This window comes from Scylla paramamosain, chromosome 18 (genome assembly GCF_035594125.1).
Source record: "Scylla paramamosain isolate STU-SP2022 chromosome 18, ASM3559412v1, whole genome shotgun sequence".
Taxonomy (NCBI): Eukaryota; Metazoa; Arthropoda; class Malacostraca; order Decapoda; family Portunidae; genus Scylla; species Scylla paramamosain.
The window spans coordinates 2,384,066-2,409,690 of record NC_087168.1 but is presented as its reverse complement, the minus strand read 5'-3'; the positions used below and the strand labels follow the sequence as shown (position 1 = coordinate 2,409,690).

Below are 25,625 nucleotides of genomic sequence, written 5' to 3'. Positions count from 1 at the left end.
CCTACCAACCTACCTTGTATAATTTATACCATTCCATTTGAACTTGGCAAGTATATGCAAATACATGCTCGCTGTATTTACTTACACTCCAGGCACGGTATGCAGAAAACTTCATAGAAGCTCCTCTTAAAACTATTCATAACTTTTAAATTCTCATCATATCTAGGATCTAGACTTGTGAGTTATGCAGAGTAACTCATAAGGTGACTCCTAGCTGTGAGCTGAGTGACATGAGCTACTCATAAGAAAGCGGTATGTGGTGTATCTTGCGCTACTAATAGCGCTAACGTTTTGTTAAAAACACTCCTATCAAGATAATAAGGTTATGGTGGTATGTTGTTATCACTTTAGAAGTGAAATATACAAATTTTGTTAATGTGATAATTGCAGAAATGAGAATCTATCAAGATATTATACCTCGAAAAGCATGTGTGGATTTACTCTGGCGGCAGACACTGCCCACCCCAAAACACAGGTCACAAGAAGAAGAAAAAGAAGAAGAAGAAGAAGAAGAAGAAGAAGAAGAAGAAGAAGAGGTCTACTAAGTACCGACAAGCAGAACCCGTAAACCTTGCCAGCATGGAGCCAGCCCTGTAGTTATGCAATTGCTTAATACTATATACTCAAACTGTTACCGCCGAGCGGGTGGAAGAAGTTGTTGTGCAAGAGAGTTTGTTAATGAGGAAGGAGGACCAACACGAGGCCTAAGTCAGCGAATCCCTTGTACGGTCGGTGTTGAGGTACTGTGGTACTGTTGATGTAAGGAGATGAAGGATGCTTGTTATGACATGAGGCTAAGGTGAGGCCGGCCTTATCGCCGTCGCTAATGGATAACGATGGACAGGGTAGGTACCCAGGCAGTAACTGAGGACGATAGGGACACTGCTGAGAACACTCGTGCAGAGAGGACGTGCGTTGCTGCAGAGACAGAAGTAGATAGACCTATCTAGAATTTCTGTCAGAAAGGGCGTGCAGGTTACTTAACGATTACCCCAAGAACTAAACACGTAAGTTTAACAACTGTCTGTGTAAGAATACATTATCCTATAAGTAACGTGCAGAATCATACCTGTATTACACACATTATTCATATAGAATATTGTCTATGATCATTGCTGTATGTCTTCAGGTTTTGATCGGATTCAATAAACGATTCGTGTCACCGTGTGGGTCTGAAATAACCTTCGCCGCCTTCTGGCGGTAATACAAACATTATTCTGATAACAAGACCATATTTAGATATGCGGCGCTGGCCAATCGCTCAGCACGAAGAACCCCCACCCTTTTTCGCTCTAACCTACTTCACTAACTAAATCAAACCAATCTAGACTAAACCAATCCTATCCACACCTAATCTAACTCAACTACTTTGACATGATATAGTTTCGTTAATTAATGTTTGGTTAGGTTTAGCTGGGTGAGGCCTTGGGCCGCGCTGGCCCCGGACTAGGTTCAATGGGTCTATCCAGCACTTGGGGACCCACGCATGCATGAACTGTGTGCCAGAAGTACGATTCGAGTGAACCACCTTCACTCCCTTGTAACGGCCATTAAATTCTTACAAAACTTAATTAAAGTTTTTCAAGTAAAATCTAACCAATTCTAGCCGAAATGTTTCGGCGCTGTGGTAACACGAGTTGTTGTTTCACCATTGTGAGTAGCTCATAAACTTTATAGGAGTCCTCTCCACGACTCTTAACATGACGCGCTAGGAGTACTCACAACCCGATGCAAACTTTCCTGCATTACTCATAAGGTTTATGAGCTACTCTTAGAGGGTTTATGAGTTGCATCCAGCTCATAACAGACTTATGACCTTTACTGCATACCGCTCCAGGGATGCAGTGGTGCGTGTTATGTGACTGGTTATTGCAAGTATTCTCTAGTTGTATATTGCATAATTTTGCTTGAAAAGAATTACCTTTTGAGTACGTCATGGAATTAAACATTTTTTTCCCCATTAGTCATGTTTCGTTATACGAGTACTCGCTGTATGAACAGCAAGTGTTATGGAATGAAATAGCTCGTATCACCAGGACCAGACGATAATAACAGGAAAAGATACAGAACCAAAAGTGAGGCAGTGTCACGTGTCATGTCAGCTCCAGGCATATTACACATACATTACCACAAACCAATAAGTGAAGGTCAAAGCCCGCGTGGCAGCGCCATAAGAATGCAAGCTTCCCTCCACTCACTTGGGAAAGGAGGGAAAGGTGTCGCGTACACACGACGTTAGCGCCTAACGTGAAAAAAAAAGAAAAAAAAAAAAACACTGGTGTAAATACACTTCGTTAGCGCTGCGTGGGTTAAGTGAAACGTGTTTTGTCATTACTGTTCTGAGTCATTTAGCGATAGAGTGAGCAGCTTTTTTTTCTTGCCTTATGATGAAAATGTTTTATTCCAGGCATATGATCTCTGTTCACTCCAAATTATTGAATTTATAATGTTTAAATTGTCTGTTACTTTTCAATGAAGGTGACTCGCAGTTTAGGGAACAATAAATAAATGTAAATAGAATACTAGAATAGTCTAGGTATACAAATTGTCATATATATATATATATATATATATATATATATATATATATATATATATATATATATATATATATATATATATATATATATATATATATATATATATATATATTAATAGCCTTGAGTGAGAGAAGGTGAGGAAAACACCTTGGCGAGGAGACAGTGTGTATTGTAAGACTACTGGAGGAAATCTGCACACACACACACACACACACACACACACAGACACACACACACACATATATATATATATATATATATATATATATATATATATATATATATATATATATATATATATATATATATATATATATATATATATATATATATATATTGTTTATTCATTAATGTATATTCCACAAATCTTCAAGTTCTAGGCTTCCCTTATACCGTTTCTATCTGTCACTCTGCACATTCATGTATCAAGTTTCCTTTCTGCCCGTTCTGTTACAGCAATGGTAGATGGTCATTGTTATTATTATTTATTTATTTATTTATTTATTTATTTTTTACATGACTCTGTCCTATCCAGTTCCTATTATTTCTTACCTCTTCCTAATGTGCATAAATGATATTCTAAGTCAAACTTCTCCTATAAACTCTAGCGTTATTTACCAGACACACAACTCAGCGGAATGAAACAGATCACGAGAGGACGCTGCAGGACGCCTTACTAATAAGACTCAATTCCTTCATCTATCCACTCGAGACAGCTTTCCAGATAACCATTCCCTCTCCCTCATTTACACTCGAATATACCAGTCCTCTGCATTGAACATATCTGGACTTCCTTTCACTAATAATATTAAGTGAAAAAATGATGTATGCAATTCATGTTCACTTCTTTCCGTGTAGTAAAAACGAAACAAACAATGTTCATTCTGCATCTTTGTGATATTCCATTCTTAACTCTCCAGCGCTAGTCATACCAAGCGGCAGTCTTTCCATTCTTCATCCGAGAACACAGATTTGTTTGCTTGAAATACTCAGTGTCGTTTCTGTTTCTTTTCTGGCTTTTCTGCGTGAAATAAATAGAGACGTGGACACTTGTGGACCACCATTTCATCTTTAAATTGCACACCTGTACTTACATAAACCAACCCACTCATCTAAACACACACACACACACACACACACACACACACACACACACACACACACACACACACACACACACACACACACACACACACACACACAAATGAACAATAAGCAAGACTTAGCATGTAGGTAAACATTCACAGGAACATAGACAAAATAGATTAATATAATTTATTCGTATAATGGAGCGTTATTCATGAGTGTATTAATCTATGAAGAGTAAATAAATAATACATAGCTACAGCACAATAGCAAACACTATACAAGGCTACACGGATTTGAAGCTGCCATTACTAAGTAAACCGTCCACTCACGCGTCTCAAAGGTGTGGTCTCATGACGTGCTGTACCACTGCTTTAGCTGAGTGTCTAAGCTGTACTGTGTGTAGCGGATCCAATATAGTTCATGACACACTCCTCCACGATCTTCAGTGATGTTAAGCAACTCAGCAAGACGTCATGGAAGTCTGCGAGCTGAAAACTTGTGTTTAGAGTTTCCTCGGCCCTCTGTCTTAGCTTCTTTATTTTGATCTCGCCAACCTTATAGGCACAAGCTTGCCCTGGATAAGTAATGTACCTGTTGATTTCACCCTGCGGGAGCAAGAAAGTTAGTTTTAATGGAATGAAATTGGAGCTGGTGATGCAAGAACTAAGAAAGAGACAACATTCCTTAAAGTTACCTTTGATTGAGTATAATAAAACTAATTCTAATGCTCTACAAAGGTGAGGATTGAAAGGAACAAGACACGTATGATTTGAGTTATATGATTATTAGACGACATTTACTTTGGATCTGTCACACACGCTGTTTGTCAGTCACAACGGTACTTGGAGGGAGATGTTTGCAAGACACCACCTGGCACATTCCTTAGGTCACAGTTTGTATGACTAGATACGGAACGAACCACCTGCATGGTTACAGCTCTCTCTCTCTCTCTCTCTCTCTCTCTCTCTCTCTCTCTCTCTCTCTCTCTCACCTGTACATTTTTCTCGGAAAATGCCGTGTGGTTCATCAGAAAGGCCACAGCCCTGTCCCTGGACCAGCCCAGCGCGTGTATGCCTGTGTCCACCACAAGACGACTGGCGCGCAGCAGCTCGAAGGAGTGGCGGCCCATCCTGTGTGTGGGGAAGTGATGTCACCATTATTGACAAAACACGTCAGGAACACCATTTACCTGCATGGATGAAATTCTTAATTTCACGTATGTAGTAATCGAAATTAGTAGCTGGAAGTAATGCACATTGTCGTGATGTTATCTTTCCACGACTGGTGACACTTTTTGGTATTTTGATAATGTACAAAACAGTAAAAAGGTGGCGCGGAACAAGGAATGCACAAGAACAGGGCGTACAGGTTTATATGAAAATATATTGCACAAGGCAGTGAAAGAATGCACCAGGAAGAAAGATGTCGAAGTGAAGCAGGAAGTACGTGCTGAAGTTCTTGTGACATGTGCAAGGTGAAGAGTCTGGTTGGGTAACAGAGCAGCGCACATACAGGATGCTGTTGAGGGAGGTAACGAAGCAGTGATAAAGTGATAAAGCTAAAGAACAAGGTTTCAGTAACCAAATGAGCAAGTGAGTTCGTTTAGGAGCAGGTAAACAGAATTTTCGATAAGTGGAATGACTTGTGAGTACTTTGGTTCCCACTGCTGCCACCAAATGTTGTAGTGATTACATGAATGGCGACACTATGTGTAGTCGTTGCAGGCTAATCTAATTTAGAAGCCACACCTCTGCCTTAGTTCCTATTGGTGGAATGATTAACTGGTAAAGGCTTACCGTTCTTATCACTTCCTCAAAATTTTACATCTAAAAATATCTTTAATCGCCTTATGAATTAGCCTTGTGATGAGCTGATTAAACAAATAACATATTATAAAAATGTCAAATTATTGACTCATAAAAGTTTGTGGCAAGATATAAAAAAAAAAAAATAATAATAAATAAAAAAAATAAAAATAAATAAATAAATAAATAAAAAAAAAAAAAAAGACGGCAGGTGGATACTAAGAGGAACAGCTAGTGGAGACGTGGCGTTTGTTGAAAGTCACACGAACGAGTTGATGGAAAAGCTAAATTTGATTCCACAATTTTTCTAGAGTTAATGCCTACCTCGATATTATTATTACTATTTTTTAAAATCGGCTTAAGGAAGGCTAATATTGACAATGTGCTTAGCCTTAGCAGTCTTTCTAAAAGATATTCTTCCTCTCATAAAAGGCTATTTTGAATTAAGACAAATCTAGAGGTGCCTGGATTATTCTGCACCAGTCTGACAGTCAAACCTGCATCGACAGTGGCGAAAGCAACTTTGGATCAATACCGTTCTACCCGTGGCTTATACTGGCCGGAGGATCGACTGTGTAGTGTTCATGAAGAGACTGCATTTTACAATACTACAAAAAAATGAATAGTTAACAGCACTGTTTCACTTTCAACAAGGAAATGTAGAACTCCTTATATAGATCTGGTGACTCAACCATCTTAGAAACTTTGAGAAACTGATGTGAAAACAGGATAAATTTTTAAGCATGTCACAGTGGCACTATTTGCGCTGGGGGTCAGTGTATCCTCAGGCACACAGGCTGGGTATCGTGGCCATAGTTTAAGGTTAAAAGGGTATTAATTTGGGTACCATCGCCAAATCCCAAAATCAAATGCGTCTGAATCGTGGCTATAGTTCGAGGTTAGGAAAGGCATCTACTCGGGGTAACGGTTTCCAAATATTAAAACAGAAGTCCTCCGTTAGTTGAGGCGCTGTCCTAATTCTAAAAAAAAAGATAATGTGGACTTAGAAACCGAAACAAAGAGGGAATCTAGCTTGGGATTTAAACCTCACACAAAAGTATATTGTAGAAGGTCTTAGATATCGAGACCGAATGATCATCAGATTAAAAAGAAAGAAAGAAAAAAAAAGTACAAGTAGAGATGTTAGAAAGAATGTGATAATATAATATTTGTTGATAGATTCCAATTTTCTCTCCTTCCGAGCAGGCCTCTCCCTTTTATTTTTCCCTCTGTTGGTGTGAGACACTCACTTCTGATAAGGATCGGTATAGCTGCCGAGTTCCTCTCCAAGAAATTCGGAGTAGAGACCCCAGCCCTCAATTATGGCGGTGCGCAGCGGGAACCTCGCTGGGGCGTTCAGGTCTGAGGTGAAGTCGACATACTTGCGGAAGGTGTGGTTAGATGGGTTCAGCTTTGCATAGACGGCTTCCAGGTGGTGGCCAGGGTACGCCTCGTGCAGGGACAGCGCCATCACTTCGTACTTTTTCCTGGAGGAACCTCAGCGAATTATGACACACACACACACACACACACACACACACACACACACACACACACACACACACACACACACACACACACACACACACACACACACACACACACACACACACACACACACACACACACCTTAAACCTTAAATGTGCAACCCTTATAAAATCATTGCGAGAAAGAAGCAACAGTTATCTACGTTATTAAGAGTTACTGTTACTTACACACACACACACACACACACACACACACACACACACACACACACACACACACACACACACACACACACACACACATATATATATATATATATATATATATATATATATATATATATATATATATATATATATATATATATATATATATATATATATATATATATATATATATATATATATATATATATATATATATATATATATATATATATATATATATATATATATATATATATATATATATATATATATATATATATATATATATATATATATATATATATATATATATATATATATATATATATATATATATATATATATATATATATATATATATATATATATATATATATATATATATATATATATATATATATATATATATATATATATATATATATATATATATATATATATATATATATATATATATATATATATATATATATATATATATATATATATATATATATATATATATATATATATATATATATATATATATATATATATATATATATATATATATATATATATATATATATATATATATATATATATATATATATATATATATATATACTCGTATATATATATATGAGAAGTTCCGAGATACAGTTGAGATGAACAAGAAAACACCAAGAGTTTTTCTTTTCTTAAAGTGAAGAAAAGAAAAAAAAACTGAAAGTTTTTGCTGTTTATCTCTATTATATATATATATATATATATATATATATATATATATATATATATATATATATATATATATATATATATATATATATATATATATATATATATATATATATATTAGATTTATGTACAAGCATAAGGAAATATTAATTTGGAGAAAGAAGCAGTAGTTATATAGTCTACATATGTAACTAAGAGTGCTATGTTTGTCTGAATGTGTTGATCTCTTTACTTGAAAACAATGATGCGATATTTAGGAGTTTAACAAGTGCCATTGAACACAAAATGAACGACAACTTTCGAATTAAATTTTGAGATGAAAAATAAATCCGTCTGTGCTAAAATTTGCCAACAGAAACTACAAAGAGAGAGGCAGAGATGGGCTGCTGTGTGCATTTCTTTTCAGGCCGTGTCCTTCTTGTCCTAAAACTACGCGTTTTCTGTAATCCCTGTTTGTTAATTAAGCAGCACAGTCACTTGTCTTCTTTCATGGTAATTCCTCATTATTACCGCATATGGGTAGCCAGTAATTACAATGGAAAGGAATATAATTCTTATAGATACATGATGGATAATTTCAAAACATTTTTCAGAATATATATGTAAAAATAGGCCAACATTAGTGAAGGGTGGCAGATGTGGTAGTGGTGGTGGTGGTGGGGAGGTAGACAGCAGCGGAGTGGTCAAGGAATATGGACTTGATCTTCCTTTGGCAGTACTCACAAGGTATCAAAGGAGTGAGTGTTGATGATGAAACTGCCGAGGCGCGAGCCGTCTATGGATGGATCGCTGTACCTCGCAATGATAGCATCTGGGTTATCATCTCCTTCAACTCTGTATTGAAAGGAGATGGAGCAATGGTAAAGTAAAGGAAGATAAAAAAAAGTGAGACAAACGTAACCATACCTGGTTGGTATGGTTGGTTTGTTATGTCGATGGAACATTTGCGATTGCATCACATTTATTTGATCAAGTGTGTGTCATCATGGTCAAGAAACATGCGGGCGTGCACCCTGGACTATATACACTCTTACAGAATAAGCAGAGTGTAACTTATATGAGGATGATTGAAATGATTAAGGAGCTGGTATGCGCGACACAATGTTATAAACAGTGATTTTGAGTATGCAGCTTTTGCATGAAAAACTGCTTTCCCGATGTAGAAATTAAAGTCTGTCTGTTTCATTTATCGCAAAATTTACTAAAACATAAAAAGTATGGGTCTCATGGGTTCATATAATACTCCCGACTTTACTTTACATACTAAAATTGTAACAGCACTTTCTTTTATATCAAAGGACGACATTAACTGTCATGTGGATGCTCTTGCAACTTTCTTGCCTGGGGAATTGGTTCCGCTCTTAGATTGGTTTGAGGACAGTTGTATTGGTCATCCACACCGGAGAGGAACTGGGAGGAGACAACCATTATTTCCCAGAGATGTGGAACGTGTACCAACGAACGTTACAGGGAGAAGATAGAACCACTAACCATGGTGAAGCAGCAAACAGACAACTACGAGGCAAACTGGGAATGATGCATCCAACGATATGAAACTTCCTTCATTCTCTTAAACGAGTCCAAAAGGGACGGGATGAATATTTTGAGAGACTTTCAGGTGGGCATGAACCTCAAATCAAATTAATAAAATACAGGAAAGCAGATGAAAGAATACTGAAAATTGTTTCTGGATATGGGAACAGAAATGTAGAATACATGCGTGCAATTGGGTATAATTTATCACACTAAAAGTAAAGAATAACATCTCTTTTAAACGATTTAAAATGTTTTTTTAAATTTCTAATTAAATAAACTAATCTCATAAATAAGTATGATTCGTTGAATAAATCATTGATTTGGTGGCGCTGAAAGGATGGCGCTGAAATGGGCTGGCGCTGAAACAGCGGAGCCGAAACATCGGCGCTGGAATGGCGGCGCTGAATCATACTCTAACCGCTGGGGCTTACGTGACGTTGGTCTGTGGCAATCTGGGGAACATTTGCTTCACCCGGGGATAGATGTCGTTGTAGACGGTGTTTCTGAAGGTCTCCAGGAGATCATTCTTGCTGCTGAACCTTTGTGCCGGGTCAGTCATGAGGGCCTGGCTGATCTCAGACAAAGTCTTGCCTTTCATCCCAATTTCTGCAGCCGTCTGTGTGGGGGAGGCAGCGCGGCAGTGTTGCGTTACAAAAGTCATTCCACTGAGGTGATGGTTTCTGTTCTCTGATTTATCAAACTTGTTTATGTGTTTTGATGTCTGCCAATATGTACAATTATGCCCCCCCAAAAAACGATTTTTTTTTTTATGTAGGAGGGACACTGGCCAAGGGCAAAAAAAAAAAAAAAAAAGCCCACTGAGATGCCAGTCCCAGAAGAGGGTCCAAAACGGTAGCTAAGAATTGAAGGACAAGTGTCCTGAAACCTCTCTCTTGAAGGAATTCAAGTCATAGGAAGGTGGAAATACAGAAGCAGGCAGAGAGTTCCAGGGTTTACCAAAGAAAGGGGTGAATGATTGAGAATACTGGTTAACTCTTGCATTAGAGAGGTGGACAGAATAGGGGTGTGAGAAAGAAGAAAGTCTTGTGCAGCAATGCCGCGGGAGGAAGGGAGGCATGCAGTTAGCAAGATCAGAAGAGCAGTTAACATGAAAATAGCGGTAGAAGACAGATAGAGATGCAACGTTGCGGCCATGAGAGAGAGGATGAACAGTCAGTTAGAGGAGAGGAGTTGATGAGACGAAAAGCTTTTGATTCCACCCTGTCTAGGAGAGCGCTATGAGTGGAACCCCCCAGACATGTGAAGCATACTCCATACATGGACGGATAAGGCCCTTGTAAAGAGTTAGCAGCTGGGGGGGTGGAGAAAAACTGACGGAGACACCTAACTTCATAGAAGCTGTTGTACCTAGAGATGAGATGTGAAGTTTCCAGTTTAGATTATAAGAAAAGGACAGACCAAGGATGTTCAGTGTAGAAGAGGGGGACAGTCGAGTGTCATTGAAGAAGAGGGGATAGTTGTATGGAAGGTTGTGTCGAGTTGATAGATGGAGGAATTGAGTTTTTGAGGCATTGAACAATACCAAGATTGCTCTGCCCCAATCAGAAATTTTAGAAAGATCAGAAGTCAGGCGTTCTGTGGCTTCCCTGCGTGAAATGTTTAGTTCCTGAAGGGTTGGACGTCTATGAAAAGACGTGGAAAAGTGCAGGGTGGTATCATCAGCGTAGGAGTGGATAGGACAAGATGTTTGGTTTAGAATGTCATTGATGAATAATAAGAAGAGACGGGGTGTTAGGACAGAAACCTGAGGAACACCACTGTTAATAGATTTAGGAGAACAGTGACCGTCTATAACAGCAGCAATAGAACGGTCAGAAAGGAAACTTGAGATGAAGTTACAGAAAGAAAGATAGATAGATAGGATAGAGAAGGATAGATAGATTACAGAGGCAAGATGATAAACGAGAAGCAAGTTACTGGAGTTCCTGTTGAGTGCTGAACAGTGTCATCTTGAGTCTGGGTAGCGTGTGTAGGTAGAAGTGAAACTTGTGTGTAAGCTACAGGTTAAGGTTATCTAGAAACCACGCCCTCTTTGCCTTCTGCCTCCTTCCTTGGAGGAAACTTATTTGTAAAGTTCTTGCCACTTTCCTATTTTTTTTAATGTGTGTGTATACATATATATATATATATATATATATATATATATATATATATATATATATATATATATATATATATATATATATATATATATATATATATATATATATATATATATATATATATATATATATATATATATATATATATATATATATATATATATATATATATATATAAAAGATATTTTCAATCATTTTATCAATTAGTTTTGTTGATTTAGACACTTATCAGTAAAAAAAAAATGAAAAGATAATTATATCAATGCATTAGCCCTTCAGCCCTTCATTAGCCCTTGCATTATTTGCGTAAGCTCATTCATATGATAGTCGATGTGCACCAACTCTCTACATCAATCAAGACTGATCTCTCTAACCATAGGCACTCTACAGTCAATGTTTGTTCCGCCTACACCTAGTCTAAGTACAGTGTACTCTCAGTTGGGCAGCCTGCGGTCATTCATTGACAAATACACTGATGAGGTAAGATGGTGGTGTTTTGTTATTGCCTTCCTTGTACCACAGGATGGATGTAAACAGTTTCCCGTGCCGATGTAAGAGTGCAATATTTACAGTATGTGAATACAAAACAGTTCCCTGAGGATGAGGTGAGCGCAAGCGTGCAGTCTCGGGACTCCAGGCAAGGATAGAGGGAGGGGTGAAGTTATGATCCTCAACTTCTTGAGTATAACTACACCTCGTATAAGTACACGCACGGACGCACGCACAAACATACAGAGGACAACTTGCATGCTTCATGATACAGCTTCATTCATCCTTCTACTTTCCGCAACAACCATACAGGTGTCAGCGATGGGATCCATCTTATACTGCCTTCCACAATCTTTTAACATTTGGTCTCTGTCAAGGTCCCTAGCTGGTGGTAACATAGCTGACAGCTCCTCCAACCTTCAGTAATTTCTTATCTTTTCTGTTCTCTTATTGAGCCATGAGGACATCTTTTTGTCTGATCAAATGAACGAGTACAGCAGACCGCCAGACAGAGGGGAAACTGGACGTAGTCTAGGCAAAAATTGATATTAGACTGCCTCTCATTGGAAAGGCACACACGTTCAAGTGATGTGAATCAGTCGCAGCAGAGGGAAGTTTCAGTGCACGTTTAATGGAAGACGCAAAGATCAAATTAAGAGAAAAGGAGATGGAAACAGATGCATTAACATGAGCTAGATATGTGGGAGGAGAAAGACAGGACAGACCAGGAATAGGGATCAACACAGGGGATCTTATGATCAACACCCGAAGGAAAGGAGAGAAGTACAGGTGATTTCTCAGGTGAGGAGACACGTCTGGTATGTAGGCTAATGTTAGGTGTCAGCTGTCATTGAAAGAGGTGTAACATTTACCAAAATAGAATTGTTATCAATATTATTATTATTATTATCATTATTATTATTATTATTATTATTATTATTATTATTATTATATAATAATAATAATAATAATAATAATAATAATAATAATAATAATAATAATAATTATTATTATTATTATTTTTATTATTATTATTATTATTATTATTATTATTATTATTATTATTATTATTATCATTATTAGTAGTAAAAAGATAAGAAAATAAGAGAAGCTGCAAGAAGCTATCAGGTCTACGTACTTGTGGCACTCCCTAAGCTGAATGTGATATACCTACCTATTTCCAACTATCGTCGCCATCCATGTCTAATCTTCTCTTCAAGCTCCCTAGTGACTCAACACCAACAACCTGATTACTGAGTCTATTCCATTCATCTATCACGCTAATTGAGAACTAATTCCTTTCTATCTCTCTTTTAAATCTAACTTTTCAAATTTCAACCCATTATTATTATCCTTTATGTAAGAGTGGCTCCAGCCATGGGCAACATAAATTAGAAATAGAAAGACCCACTGAGACGCCAGTCCCCAAACAGAGTCAAAAACTCTGACAGGGAGTTCCAGGGTTTAACAGAAAAGGGATGAATGATTGAGAATTAATTAAAGATGTGGACAGAACAGGGATGAAAGAAAGTCTTTTGCAGCGAGGCCGCGGGAGGAGGGCAGGTATGTGGTTAGCAAGATCAGAAGAGCAGTTAGCATGAATATAGTGGTAGAAGATAGCATGAGATGCAACATTGTGGCCGATGAGAGAGAGGCTGGGGACAGTCAGTTAGAAGAGAAGAGTTGATAAGACGAAAACTTGATTCCACTCCGTTTAGAAGAGCGATGAACACCTCCATACATAATATTATGATTCGTGTTCCATATATGAACGGATAAGGCCCCTGTACAAGGTTAACAGCTGGTGAAGGAATGAAAAATACTGGCAGAGACGACTCAGAACACCTATGTTCATAGAAGCTGTTTTGGCAAGAAATGAGATGTGAAGTTTCCAATTCACATTATTAGTAAAGGACAATTGAGTCTCATTGAAGCTAAGAGGATAGTTATCTGGAAGATTGTGTCAAGTTCATAGATGAAGGAATAGAGTTTTGAGGAACTGAACAATACTATTTTATTTATTTATTTTTTTTTATGTAGGAAGGACACTGGCCAAGGGCAACAAAACTTTAATAAAAAAAATGCCCACTGAAATGCCAGTCCCATAAAAGGGTCAAAGCAGTGGTCAAAAATTGGTGGATAAGTGTCTTGAAACCTCCCTCTTGAAGGAATTCAAGTCGTAGGAAGGTGGAAATACAGAAGCAGGCAGGGAGTTCCAGAGTTTACCAGAGAAAGGGATGAATGATTGAGAATACTGGTTAACTCTTGCGTTAGAGAGGTGGACAGAATAGGGGTGAAAGAAAGAAGAAAGTCTTGTGCAGCGAGGCCGCGGAAGGAGGGGAGGCATGCAGTTAGCAAGATCAGAAGAGCAGTTAGCATGAAAATAGCAGTAGAAGACAGCTAGATATGCAACACTGCGGCGGTGAGAGAGAGGCTGAAGACAGTCAGTTAGAGGAGAGGAGTTGATGAGACGAAAAGCTTTTGATTCCACCATGTCTAGAAGAGCAGTATGAGTGGAACTCCCCAAGACATGTGAAGCATACTCCATACATGGACGGATAAGGCCCTTGTACAGAGTTAGCAGCTGGGGGGGGTGAGAAAAACTGGCGGAGACATCTCAGAACAACCTAACTTCATAGAAGAAGTTTGCTCTGCTCCAATCAGAAATTCTAGAGATATCTGAATTCACGCTTTCTTTGGCTTCCCTGCCTTATTCTATCCTGATTACTGATCCTGAGAATTTTACTTACGTCATCCTTGTTATATCTCCATACCACTTAAAGACCTTTATCATGTCCCCTCTTAATCTATATGCTTCTCTAAGGAAGTATAGTAGTAGTAGTAGTAGTAGTAGTAGTAGTAGTAGTAGTAGTAGTAGTAGTAATAGTAGAAGTAGTAGTAGTAGTAGCAGTAGTAGTAGTAGTAGTAGTAATAGTAGGAGTAGTAGTAGTAGTAATAGTAGTAGTAGTAGTAGTAGTAGTAGTAGTAGTAGGGATGGGCTCCAAGGCTCAGTGCTTCTACTCAAGACTAGCCGACCTAATGGTAGAAAAGAAGCACCAGCCAAGGAGCCATGTCGTCGCATGGATGAGGTGCCGTCTCTCATTCTCCCTCCTCAGATCTGCCCTCCTGTGTCTCAGGGGGACAAGGCATTCCACTCCCATACCTGCAGACTTAGGAGGCCTCGACTGCGAGGCTACAGTGGTGGAGAGTGGCATAAGAGTAGGTAGAGTAGAGGTAGAGTGAATTTATAGTTAACAACTAATGTTTATATTATAGAGTATTAGATATGGTTGGATGCCACAGTCATTAGCGAGAGCTGGGGCTAATGACCTCCAAGTAATGGAGCCCCTAATTGACACATCAATAAACATGGGGTGGAGGTATTATTTTAATGTAGTAGTAGTAGTAGTAGTAGTAGTAGTAGTAGTAGTAGTAGTAGTAGTAGTAGTAGTAGTAGTAGCAGCAGCAGCAGCAGCAGCAGCAGCAGCAGCAGCAGCAGCAGCAGCAGCAGAAACAGCAGTAGTAGTAGTAGTAGTAGTAGTAGTAGTAGTAGTAGTAGTAGTAGTAGTAGTAGTAATAGTAGTAGTAGTAGTAGTAGTAGTAGTAGTAGTAGCAGTAGCAGCAGCAGCAATAAAAGTAGTAGCAACAGTAGTAGCAGTTTTAGTATTAGTAGTAGTAGTAGTAGTGGTAACAGCAACTGTACAGTGGCGTGGACAGGGAGCTACAGCTCCGGTATCCTTCAACACCAGCTTTGTTCTCTTTATTGCTGGGAGAGGCAGCCCGCAAGAGTGGGATCTCTGCTCCTTTTTGCCATTATTGAAAATAAAAGCATATACTTTTCCTCTTCCTCTGATACATGGATCTTCGTGTCAAAAGTGCATTCATTGAAAGGACCAAAAGTCATGTCAAAGTCAGAAAAAGTGGCTCAGATAATTGTGGCTGCCAATGAATAAACAAATAATTTGAGATAAAATAATGCCAACGTACATCATTGTTTATATAAAAAAAAAAAAAAATAACAAATAAATTAAAGCTTTATGTTTACCTTCTGCACTTCCGCCTGGATCCTCGCCACCTCCTTCTGGCCCAGGTCGTGGATCTGCTGCGGCGTCAGGTCTGTAGTGGTGTGGAATTTGAGACATGCCTGGTAGTAAGCCTCTCCGCCAGGCAACGACGACGCCCCCACTTCAGTTCGGGTGGCCGGCAGGTACTGGTTCTGTTGACGCAAGGAGCAATTACTTTCCTTTCACCCTGCCGTGCTACACGACATTCCTTCACCAAGTGCCTTTACTTACAAATAAGTCTAGATTATTATTATTTCACACAAGGTGTTGCACAGATACAGGACAACTATAAAATTAAAAGATGAAAATAATATTTTTTCCTCCCACATCAGAAGTACAAGTCACTACCCTGCAACTTAAGAGGCTCAGTGAACAAGATGAGGCAGTCTTGGTCAAGGCTCCTTCAACTTACCTCTATGAAGTTACGAATTTCCTTGAACGAGGGAATAAGGTCCTGTTTGATTCTTTCCTGGGCCTGCTGCCTCAGTGTGGTTCTGTGAGGTATGAGGGACTTAGAGGTGTGCATGGAACCCACGAAAGTTTGGCTTTATGGCGAATGGCAACAGTAGGGTGATAATGAGAAGTACAGTCAAGGAAGCAAGAATATAATTTGGAATTAGTCTTTGGCAATGATGAAAAAAATCGGTGGAAATTTTAATTTAAGATGAAAATCTTTGTTAAATTTTCTCACCAGGATCACCAACCCAGCACGTGAACCCCGAGACGTGTATGAGTTACCTCTGCTCTGCGGTGATGGTGTCGGACATGTTGACGAATGGCTTATAGAACAATGAATCCTCCACGGGGCCGATCAGACTGTCAAACCGATCCATCACGCCCACCTGCCGGAAGAAAACAGGTTGTGGTTACAAGAGGAGGAAGTGGAGATAAGATGAGGCGTCAAGGAGATGTGTTAGTTAAAGAGAAGAGAAGAACAGACTGGCGACGTAGTTACATAAGCGAAAGCTGAGGGCAAAGAGAGTACACCAAACGAATGTAACGCTCTTCTTTAGTAGTATCTTACAAGCAGTGAGACTGCGATTAGAAGACAAGATAAACTGCTTGTGAGAGGTAGTCGTCAGGGACTGTTTTAGCAGTTAGGCCAAAAATGATTACCAAGACCCGAGTGAGTTTGGTCAACCTCCTCACTCTTGTCGCTAAATGGCTTCCCCCTCCTTTTCAGATAGATTTTTGGTGTTTCATTTTTCTTTATCAGGAATAGATATGATTCTATTCTCTCTTATTTCTTCTTCTAAGGCTTCATTTTCTTATGCAACATATATTAAAGCCTGTATGAAAGCTCGCGGGAGATCCCTCTTCACAGGAATCCCCACCACTGCTACCAGTACAACACGTCCTCTTCATTTGGGACTGTCATAAAAACACGGAAATGTTGGTCTGACTAGGGGAATAAATTGTTCATGACAAGCAGCAGTTGTGAACTGGCAGGACACTCGAAGCAAGAGTCTGACCACCAGTCAGACCAACATGCTAATTAAGTAAAGTCAGCCGCATACACTATAGTCGTGCATGGCTTTGGCGTTCATCTCCATCTCATCAGCATTTGATTACCAAGATCGGAGGAAATTTTGGTCGACTTCGAGAATCTTTCCATTACAGAAATATTCGTACACTGGATGAAATATGATACATACTTTCTCAACCATAGAGCACGACTCTACCACACAACGTCAAGACTCCTGCACCACACACACCTCCACACTCCAGGACAACACAAACACTCACCATGGACCAATTGGAAGGCATGATGTTGTCCTTTATGTTTTCCCTCAGCAGTGTGAGGATTTCCTGTGCCTGTCTGGGAAAGTCGCTGTACCTGAGGGCGAAGGAAGACACATGCACGAGACAAAGGCACTCAAGTAATGAAGTAATGGACAATGAGTGCAGCTGTAGCGTGACCCTGCACGTATGTCATGTCTGGAAAGGAATTGTCCCAGGGATATTTTGCTGTCACAGTTGTCGTGCAGACACGATTTGTCTTTTGTTTTGCACGGATGCTTGTTGGCCCAGTAGTGCCTCGCGGGAAACAAACTGCTATGCACACTCCATTTCTCGTATTTTCTTTTATATATTCTAGCGTTATTACTCTGTGCGTATGTGTCATTCGTCTACGGTCATTCACTTACGGTCTTCTGCTGGTCACTCAGCCAGCTGTTCCCCTACGGAAAGAAATCAGAGTTCATAGTGATTGATTTTTGGGTAGTAGTGAGACCACTCACACACCACACACCGGGACAGCGAGGCCACAACTTCTCAGGTTATATCCGTACCTGCTTGCTGCTAGATGAACAGGGCTACATATTAATAGCTCGCCCATTTGCTTCGCCGCGCCCGGGATTCGAACCCGAGCCTTCTCGGTTGTGAGCCGAGCGTGCTGACTTCTACACAAGGAAGCTAAAGAGAGACAATCGGTGTGTGTGTGTGTGTGTGTGTGTGTGTGTGTGTTCTAGCAGATATTTTAATTAATTATTGAATAATGCATTACATGGTTTTAAACAGAGAAAATGTAAACAACAGATGATATAATAAGACAATCGTCGGATTCATAATGATCAAACGAGACAAAAAAAATTTCAGTGAAAACCGACTAAATTTGCTTTTACTTGTTTTAGAGCGCCAAGCAAAGTTGTCCCACCAACCCTTGTCTTCTGTTCGTGCCCGAACACTGACCTTGAGAGGAGCTTCTCATAATCGTTGTAAGAGTCGAGAACCACTTCTTTCTCCACCATATACCTGAGGGATTCTTGAGGCCCAGACATGAAGGTGACGGGCGCGTAGTACCTGTGGATGGGCAGAGCAAACGATGCAGGGGTACGATAGAAAGATTAACTGATAAATGAAGAGATAGGTTTTTAGGTCTAAAAGGAGGAGAAGGAAAAAAATGATGATGATGATACTATTACTACTACTACTACTACTACTACTACTACTACTACTACTACTACTACTACCAATAATGATAATAATAATAATAATAATAATAATAATAACAATAATAATAATAATGATAATAATAATAATAATAATAATAATAATAATAATAATTAGATAAGAAGAAAAAACAACAGGACCATCAGTATCTTTCAAAATCACATTGCTGTCAGTTTCAAATTACATATACGATGAATCCCTGAACAATCCCATGCACAGACAGTGACTGCTTGCACTCTACTGTACGTACCACATCCAAAGAGTGAAGTGCTACCAAAAGTTATGCTCCCGAGAAGTTGGGCAACAGAACTTACTTCTTATAAGGGAAGTTCTGCACGTAGGTATTCATTTCCTCCTTGAACACCTTCAGGGTGATCAAGTCTTCCGTCGAGAGCGAGGTGGTGTCTATCTTGTTGGCCCGCTGCAGGAACTCCTCACACTTGGCCTGTCAACCACACACAGCTTAACCGAGGTCACGTGCTCGTTAAGAAAAGACGTCTATTAAATTCTGTCGAAATAAATGTTGATTATATCCTCAGAGAATATAAAAGAGAGAGAAACATGATTAAGAGTGGCAAGTGGCGCATGCTGGAGTGGCTGGCGACTCTGACTGTGGCTGGACCAATAACTGTCACCTGCCTTCCGCTTCTGCAGGCGTTGCTTATCGTAAGAGTCCAGGCGGGCTGCGGTGTCGTCGTTGATGCCCAGCTGCGGGAGGGACACACACAATGAACGTTGAAAAATTGAAAACAAGATAATCTGATTATTTATTTCTGTGTCTAGAGTCAGTGTCAAAAAAAAGATGGCAAAATTCTCAGTCGGCGGTATGAGTAGTTGGGGAGATTTCCAAGAGTGTTTTCGTGATCCTAGTGACGGCTTAGCAAGAAGTATAATTATTAGTATGAATAAAAAAAAAGAAGAATTGAGTCAGACTAATGACCTCTGGAGTTGGTCTCAGAAAACGAAAACGCTAAAGGATGTTGGCTAGTGTACTATGTGTGGGGATGGAGGAGTCGAGTGGGAAGCCTTAAGTGAAGTGGAATGCAAGAAAGTATCTCGGGAAGTAGTGTCAGTCAAATTCAGAAAGTAAACAAAGTGGCCCTTGTCTCCTTTCTTCTATCCTGGTTCTCTTTGGGAATGGCAGGATGTGCGGGCTTTTTATTTGTATTCCCCCACCCCCTTTCCAATTTTTTTTCTTTGCCCTTGGATGGTCTCCCTAGCACAGTGGTCCTCAACTCGTTTCAGACCACGGACCACCAAACCAAATGTGGACCATTTCAATTTCGGGCAAGGATACAGCACCATACATAAATCTGCATAATACAGCACACAGCATATTAAGTGACCAGAAGTATTTCATTTTGATCACAATTCTTCCCTGTTTCCTTTTGAATTAATCAATTTTCCAGTGAAAAAGAGTATCAAAATAAAATTTCATGTCCATACTTGAAGAGCATGAGACAAATAATACATACAACTGATTATCTTGGCAGTCTGGTATCTACTGGCCACAGGCTCAGTGGTCCACAGCACTTTGCGACTTAACCTCGTGCCACCTGACAGAAATAATCAGAATGGCTCGTCACCTTGTTGAGTACAGTAGGTGCATGTACTCAGGCTCTGATTATGTATAGTAGCATGAATCTTGAACATTCACTATAGATTAAATTTAAAAATGACTTGAAGTATTACTTAACAACTACAATAAAAAAAAATGAAAATTGCCAATGTATTTCTTAAACAGAAATTTAATTAAATTAATAATAAATGATTGATTAATTTACTGATTAAATTGTTCATACTAAATTGTCTATTTTAATATCTGCGAATGCCCTGTGGACCATCCTGAAAAGTCACCAGTACATGTCTTAGTACATGAGAGAGGCACTTTTGTACAATCAAGTCCCTGCCCGCAAGATTGCAACTCATGTTTCCACCTTTACTACCACCTCTGTAACTACATTCTTCTTACTTTCCCTTTATTTAGGCCTCACTGCACGAAACTTTCTAATTCTCTGCCATTTATTCTATCCTCACGGATGTGACCTTCTTTAAGAGTGAAAGGGTTAACAGGACTCACCTGCGTGGAAAACTGAGGGAACTCCTGTGTCTTCCAGTTCCAGTAGTCTTTGGAGAGGGCGAGCAGGTCAGCGCTGGGCTTGGCGAGGGGCGGCGGGGTCGTGGTGAAAGATGGAGGGATCGAGGCGGAGGTCATTAGCCTCGCCAGAAATACCACAAACAACACCAGTGCCATCGGGAGTCCTATCGCTGCTTGAATACTCATCGTTACCTGGCGAGTCAGTAATAAAGTGCAGGTAGTCTTGGCTGGCAGACTGATCAAAGACACGCGTGCATCATTCACGCCGTCACATTGTTTAGTAAACAAGTCAACGCAAACACGTAAACATCAACAACATACAAGTGTGGCTGACACAAATCCTAACAATGTTTGTGCACCTTGACATTTTATAAGAACATAAGAACATGAGGGGCAGTGTAAGGTGCCAGTAAGACTACACCTGACAGTCATTTTACAAAACAAATACACCGATATACACCTAGCATCCCTATCTATAAATCTCTCTAATATTGTTTCAAAGCTCTGTTGACTCAATCCTAACAATCCGATTATTAAGTCTATTCCAGTAACCTACCAGGCTTCAACCCGCTACCTATAGTCCTATAGGGATTATTAACCATAATGATCTTGTCTATATCCGCGATTATTATTCAGGCGAGACACCGCAAGATGCTTTACAAATACAAAGAGCAGAACTGAGAGCATCGTGTGCCATTGTTTAAACTACGGTGTTTCTTGACTAGGGTGCTGGCACACCCATGCGATGCTGAAGTCAATTCTATGGGTGCTGGGAAATGCTGCAAATCGGGCGGTACGATATCAGTGTTACTCGCAAGGGATCCAAAAGTACTGAAGTGACAAGATAAACCTTAACCTCATTTCCAGCTGTGTTAATAATGATGAAAAGCAATAAATTTGTACAAATATTTACACTTGAGTATGAATTCTGCGTCACTAAACTTGTGGCACACCTGCAACTTGATGTCAGCCAAAGTTAGAGAACGCTGCACTGCCGCGACCTGACCTTAGTGGGTCGGAAAAGGTTATGAAACGTTAGCTGTCAGCGCCACACCATTCCACGCCTCGGCATGTGGAGTAGGCTAGCGACCTCCTTTCTCCGCCACCTTTAAGCTTTCCATTCACAGCAAACCGGTACCCACTCAAGGCTGCATGAACCCAGGAGGGGTCGCTCGTCCCTGATAAATTTCAACTTTAAGATGAGATAAGATTTTGGGATTTCCTGTATTGTAGTCGGATGTGCCACCGCCTGAACCTCCTCTGCTGTCCGTACTAGATGTGTAAGGCCGTACAGGTCATGGTACCGTCCCGATCAGTAGATAAGCCACATTCCCTTTCACTGTGTTTAGCTTTTCTTTGTTCAGTGTTAAGTCCTCTCAGCTGCTGGTCATTTAACAAATGAGTTTTTTTGTAAGGTTAGTGTTTGCAGATGTGGAGACTTCAGAATAACAGAAAATGCTAAACACAGAGGAGTGACTGAAAGATTATTTGACTCTCCCTCCCACCCATACACAACGTTTGAGTGTTTTCTCTTTTATTCCACAATAAAAAATATTGAATTCTTGAAGAACAGACCTAGTAATGCACAGCATAATGTGAGGCGCCTTCCACTCAGGCCTCCGCTCGTCATGCTGTTAGGTTAATACTCTGTAAAGTGTGCAATCGAACATTAATTCAGTATTTTTTTATTTCTTCAGCGATCCGAAAAAAAAAAAAAGAAACATTGCACTAGTGAACATGTCCTTCAAGAATTTAATAATGTATAACCTAAGGTCCAGAAAAGTCTGCGTTTTGAAAACGTAGACTTTTATTTTTATCATTTATGCAAGACCATGAAAAGCTGCCGTGCGTTACCAGGTCTGGTCTTCAGGGATTCAGTAGTTTTTATTGTGGGATGGAAGAGAAAAAGAAGTCAAACGTTGTGCATTACTTAGTCTCACTTGGATGTGATTGGTGGTTTCTATTAAGTAAAGTTACACATAAGAAGACTCGTACACAAGGGCGCGCATAAGCACAGCCTTCCAGACAGACCAACAGATCGGTGATATGTGATGCCAAGACATACTCTGTGTGCGAACAATATATGTAACCTAAAACGAAACATGAGAGTTTGGTATTAAAAGACAGAACGTTAAGAGTTTGGTTAACTTCCGGTAAAATACAAATGGCTTCTTAAACATAGGTAGGGAAATTCAGGCCCAGTGTGTCAAGACTATGGATTCCGATGAGACACTGAATACTCTGTTTGCATGCGATCACTCGTGTATGTATGTATGTATGTATGTATGTATAACCAAGGAGTCAGTGTGTGTGTGTGTGTGTGTGTGTGTGTGTGTGTGTAATGGGCACCTCAAATTCTGAGTTAAAACCTGATAAAATTTAACAGGTAAGCCGGAATCCGTCACCAGGTTGACGCAATTAAATCTGTATCCCGAATGAAACGTTCTACCGGATGTTTTTAATACGGGGCTGAAATTCCTACACACGTGATAAAGAAAGATCCAAAGTCCCTTCAGGTTTAGCGGTGGAGCATCGCTTTGGTGTCTCTGAAAAAGCCAACGCACCCGAACGTTATATGCAAGTGAGAGGTGAGTGATATAGACTGATGACACACATGGGTAAGGCCACAGGTCACGAATCAGAAGGCAATGTGACCTGTTTGTAGGGGAGAAAATATCTTGTAATTACTGTCAGTTTGCATCACGACCATGCACTGCACAGGATTTTCGAAATTCTCTCACTCCTACTCTGTCCACCTCCCTAATTCAAGAGTTACGAGTATTCTCAGTCTTTTATCCTTTTCACTGGTAAACTCTGGAACTCCCTTCATGCTTTTGTATTTCCCGCTCTCTATGACCTGAATTCTTTCATGAGGGAGGTCTCAAGACACTCTTCCAGCATTGGATAATCGTTTTGGCCCTTCCTCTTTTAGGGACTGGCAACTTTATGGGCCTTTTATATAAATTTTGTCTGTCCAGTATCCCTCTCATATATAAAAGAGCCACAATGGACCTCAAACTTGAATAAGCATCAATATACTACAGAATCTGTAGCTGTGCCAACAAGGTATAGGAGTCTCACAGGGACTATTTTCAAAGGCCACAGAGAGAATTAGTCGGGTTTTCATTGGTGTTTCTCTCAGAGTACTATATTTCTTTCTTCATGGACTCCCCGGGCACTATGCAATGTCTAATCTAACAAATACATGTCTTCACCACCACCACCATTACCGCTACTGCTTTCGACCGTCACAGAGGACGCCTCAACACACCACGACTGTAAGGCTCGCTTTATATGAACGGTGCTTTATTCATATGGTAAGATGATGGTAGGGTGACAGGAAACCATACCTTTTGACGCCCTACTGTACGAAAAAAAAGAAGAAAAAATGTTTGTGTGAAGTTATTGGTGCGGTAAAGCTTATTGGTAAGTATACTCGTAGTATGGTATGGTATGGTGGAGTGCAGTTCATTGGTATAAGCATGGTTCGTGTGGAGTTTATTGATAAAGTAGGACGGCCGTGTGGTAGCGTCCAGAACACATTTTTTTTTTTTTTACGCACTACAGTATGGAAAAAAAAAAAATAATAATGATAAATAAAATGTCATTCGTGTGAAGTGAGCCTGAGGGAGTGTTGAGTGGAGGGATGATCGGAGTCACAACACGTCTTGCCTGTGACCTCCACTGTCTGTATGGCCGCTGGGTGATCATCAGCGTCTGGTTCTTCCCTTACTACAAAGTTTACTTCTCTTAAGGTAAAGCCTGAATTTTCGTGACTCTAATGAGTCGCGCAGAGAATGTTGAATCCACCAGACCCGAGTATTTTTTTTTCCTGAGTTATGTTGAAAGTGTGGTGTTACAGGCACATGGCCCCGTATTACACTCACGAGTATTGATTTTAAAATGCTAATAATGAACATTTCAGTAAACAATAAATAAATGAAAATTGAATAAAAAGTCTGGATAGGGAAAGCGCCACTTGCTACATACGTACATAAATCTATTTATATATTTAATCTATTCCGATTAAAGTGCGCAACGTGTTTGCTCAGGTCACAGGCACACACCACGCGTGCTTGGCTGGAGCGCCGTGACGCGCGATGGAGAACAGCAGAGATGAACCAAGGCTGTGCTGGTTTAACCCTTGGGCTGCTGATGACGATGGGACACTTGTCACTTTGAGGGAACGTAGACGACTTGATTCAGTGAAAATGAAATTAGAGGCACTGAAAGATTCCATCCCGGCAGACGCAGGGTCGAGACTGACCGGCGCACTACCATTATGGACAAGACATTTGCACATTGTTAGTCTGTCGTTGCATCTTACTGGATTTACATTGACCTTACATGTGTGTTTGTGTTTGTGTGTGTGTGTGTGTGTGTGTGTGTGTGTGTGTGTGTGTGTGTGTGTGTGTGTGTGTGTATCGGTACACAAGAAGGTGGGCATTCTGTCTCAAAAATACCAAGAGTCTTCGACGCAGTCTTTCCTTAATTATTAACCAGAGAACTCAGTCCTG

General features: G+C 39.8%; 1 protein-coding gene across 1 annotated transcript; it reads right to left on the bottom strand.

The window, feature by feature from the left end:
* Nucleotides 1-3,800: 3,800 nt before the first annotated feature.
* Nucleotides 3,801-22,158, bottom strand: LOC135108994 (uncharacterized). Its single transcript, XM_064019927.1, has 14 exons — nt 22,062-22,158; nt 21,091-21,300; nt 19,650-19,718; nt 19,325-19,455; nt 18,750-18,860; nt 17,805-17,895; nt 16,797-16,900; nt 16,471-16,552; nt 16,040-16,210; nt 9,814-9,998; nt 8,570-8,680; nt 6,685-6,921; nt 4,621-4,759; nt 3,801-4,234 (listed from the first exon to the last, which is right to left on the bottom strand). Exons 2-14 carry the CDS (start codon nt 21,292-21,294, stop codon nt 4,013-4,015), a joined length of 1,857 nt encoding a protein of 618 aa, XP_063875997.1. The 5' UTR covers nt 21,295-21,300; nt 22,062-22,158; the 3' UTR covers nt 3,801-4,012.
* Between the last annotated feature and the right edge of the window lie 3,467 nt (nt 22,159-25,625).

Bases quoted from the DNA above. Each gene is read 5' to 3' on its own strand.
- LOC135108994 (XM_064019927.1), bottom strand. From the start codon at position 21,294: ATGAGTATTCAAGCAGCGATAGGACTCCCGATGGCACTGGTGTTGTTT. The intron at 9,999-16,039 runs GTAAACATAAAG...TCCCCCACACAG, and splicing joins TCCAGGCGGAAGTGCAGAAG to ACGGCTGCAGAAATTGGGAT. The intron at 4,235-4,620 runs GTGAGAGAGAGA...TTGCTCCCGCAG, and splicing joins TTTCCGAGAAAAATGTACAG to GGTGAAATCAACAGGTACAT.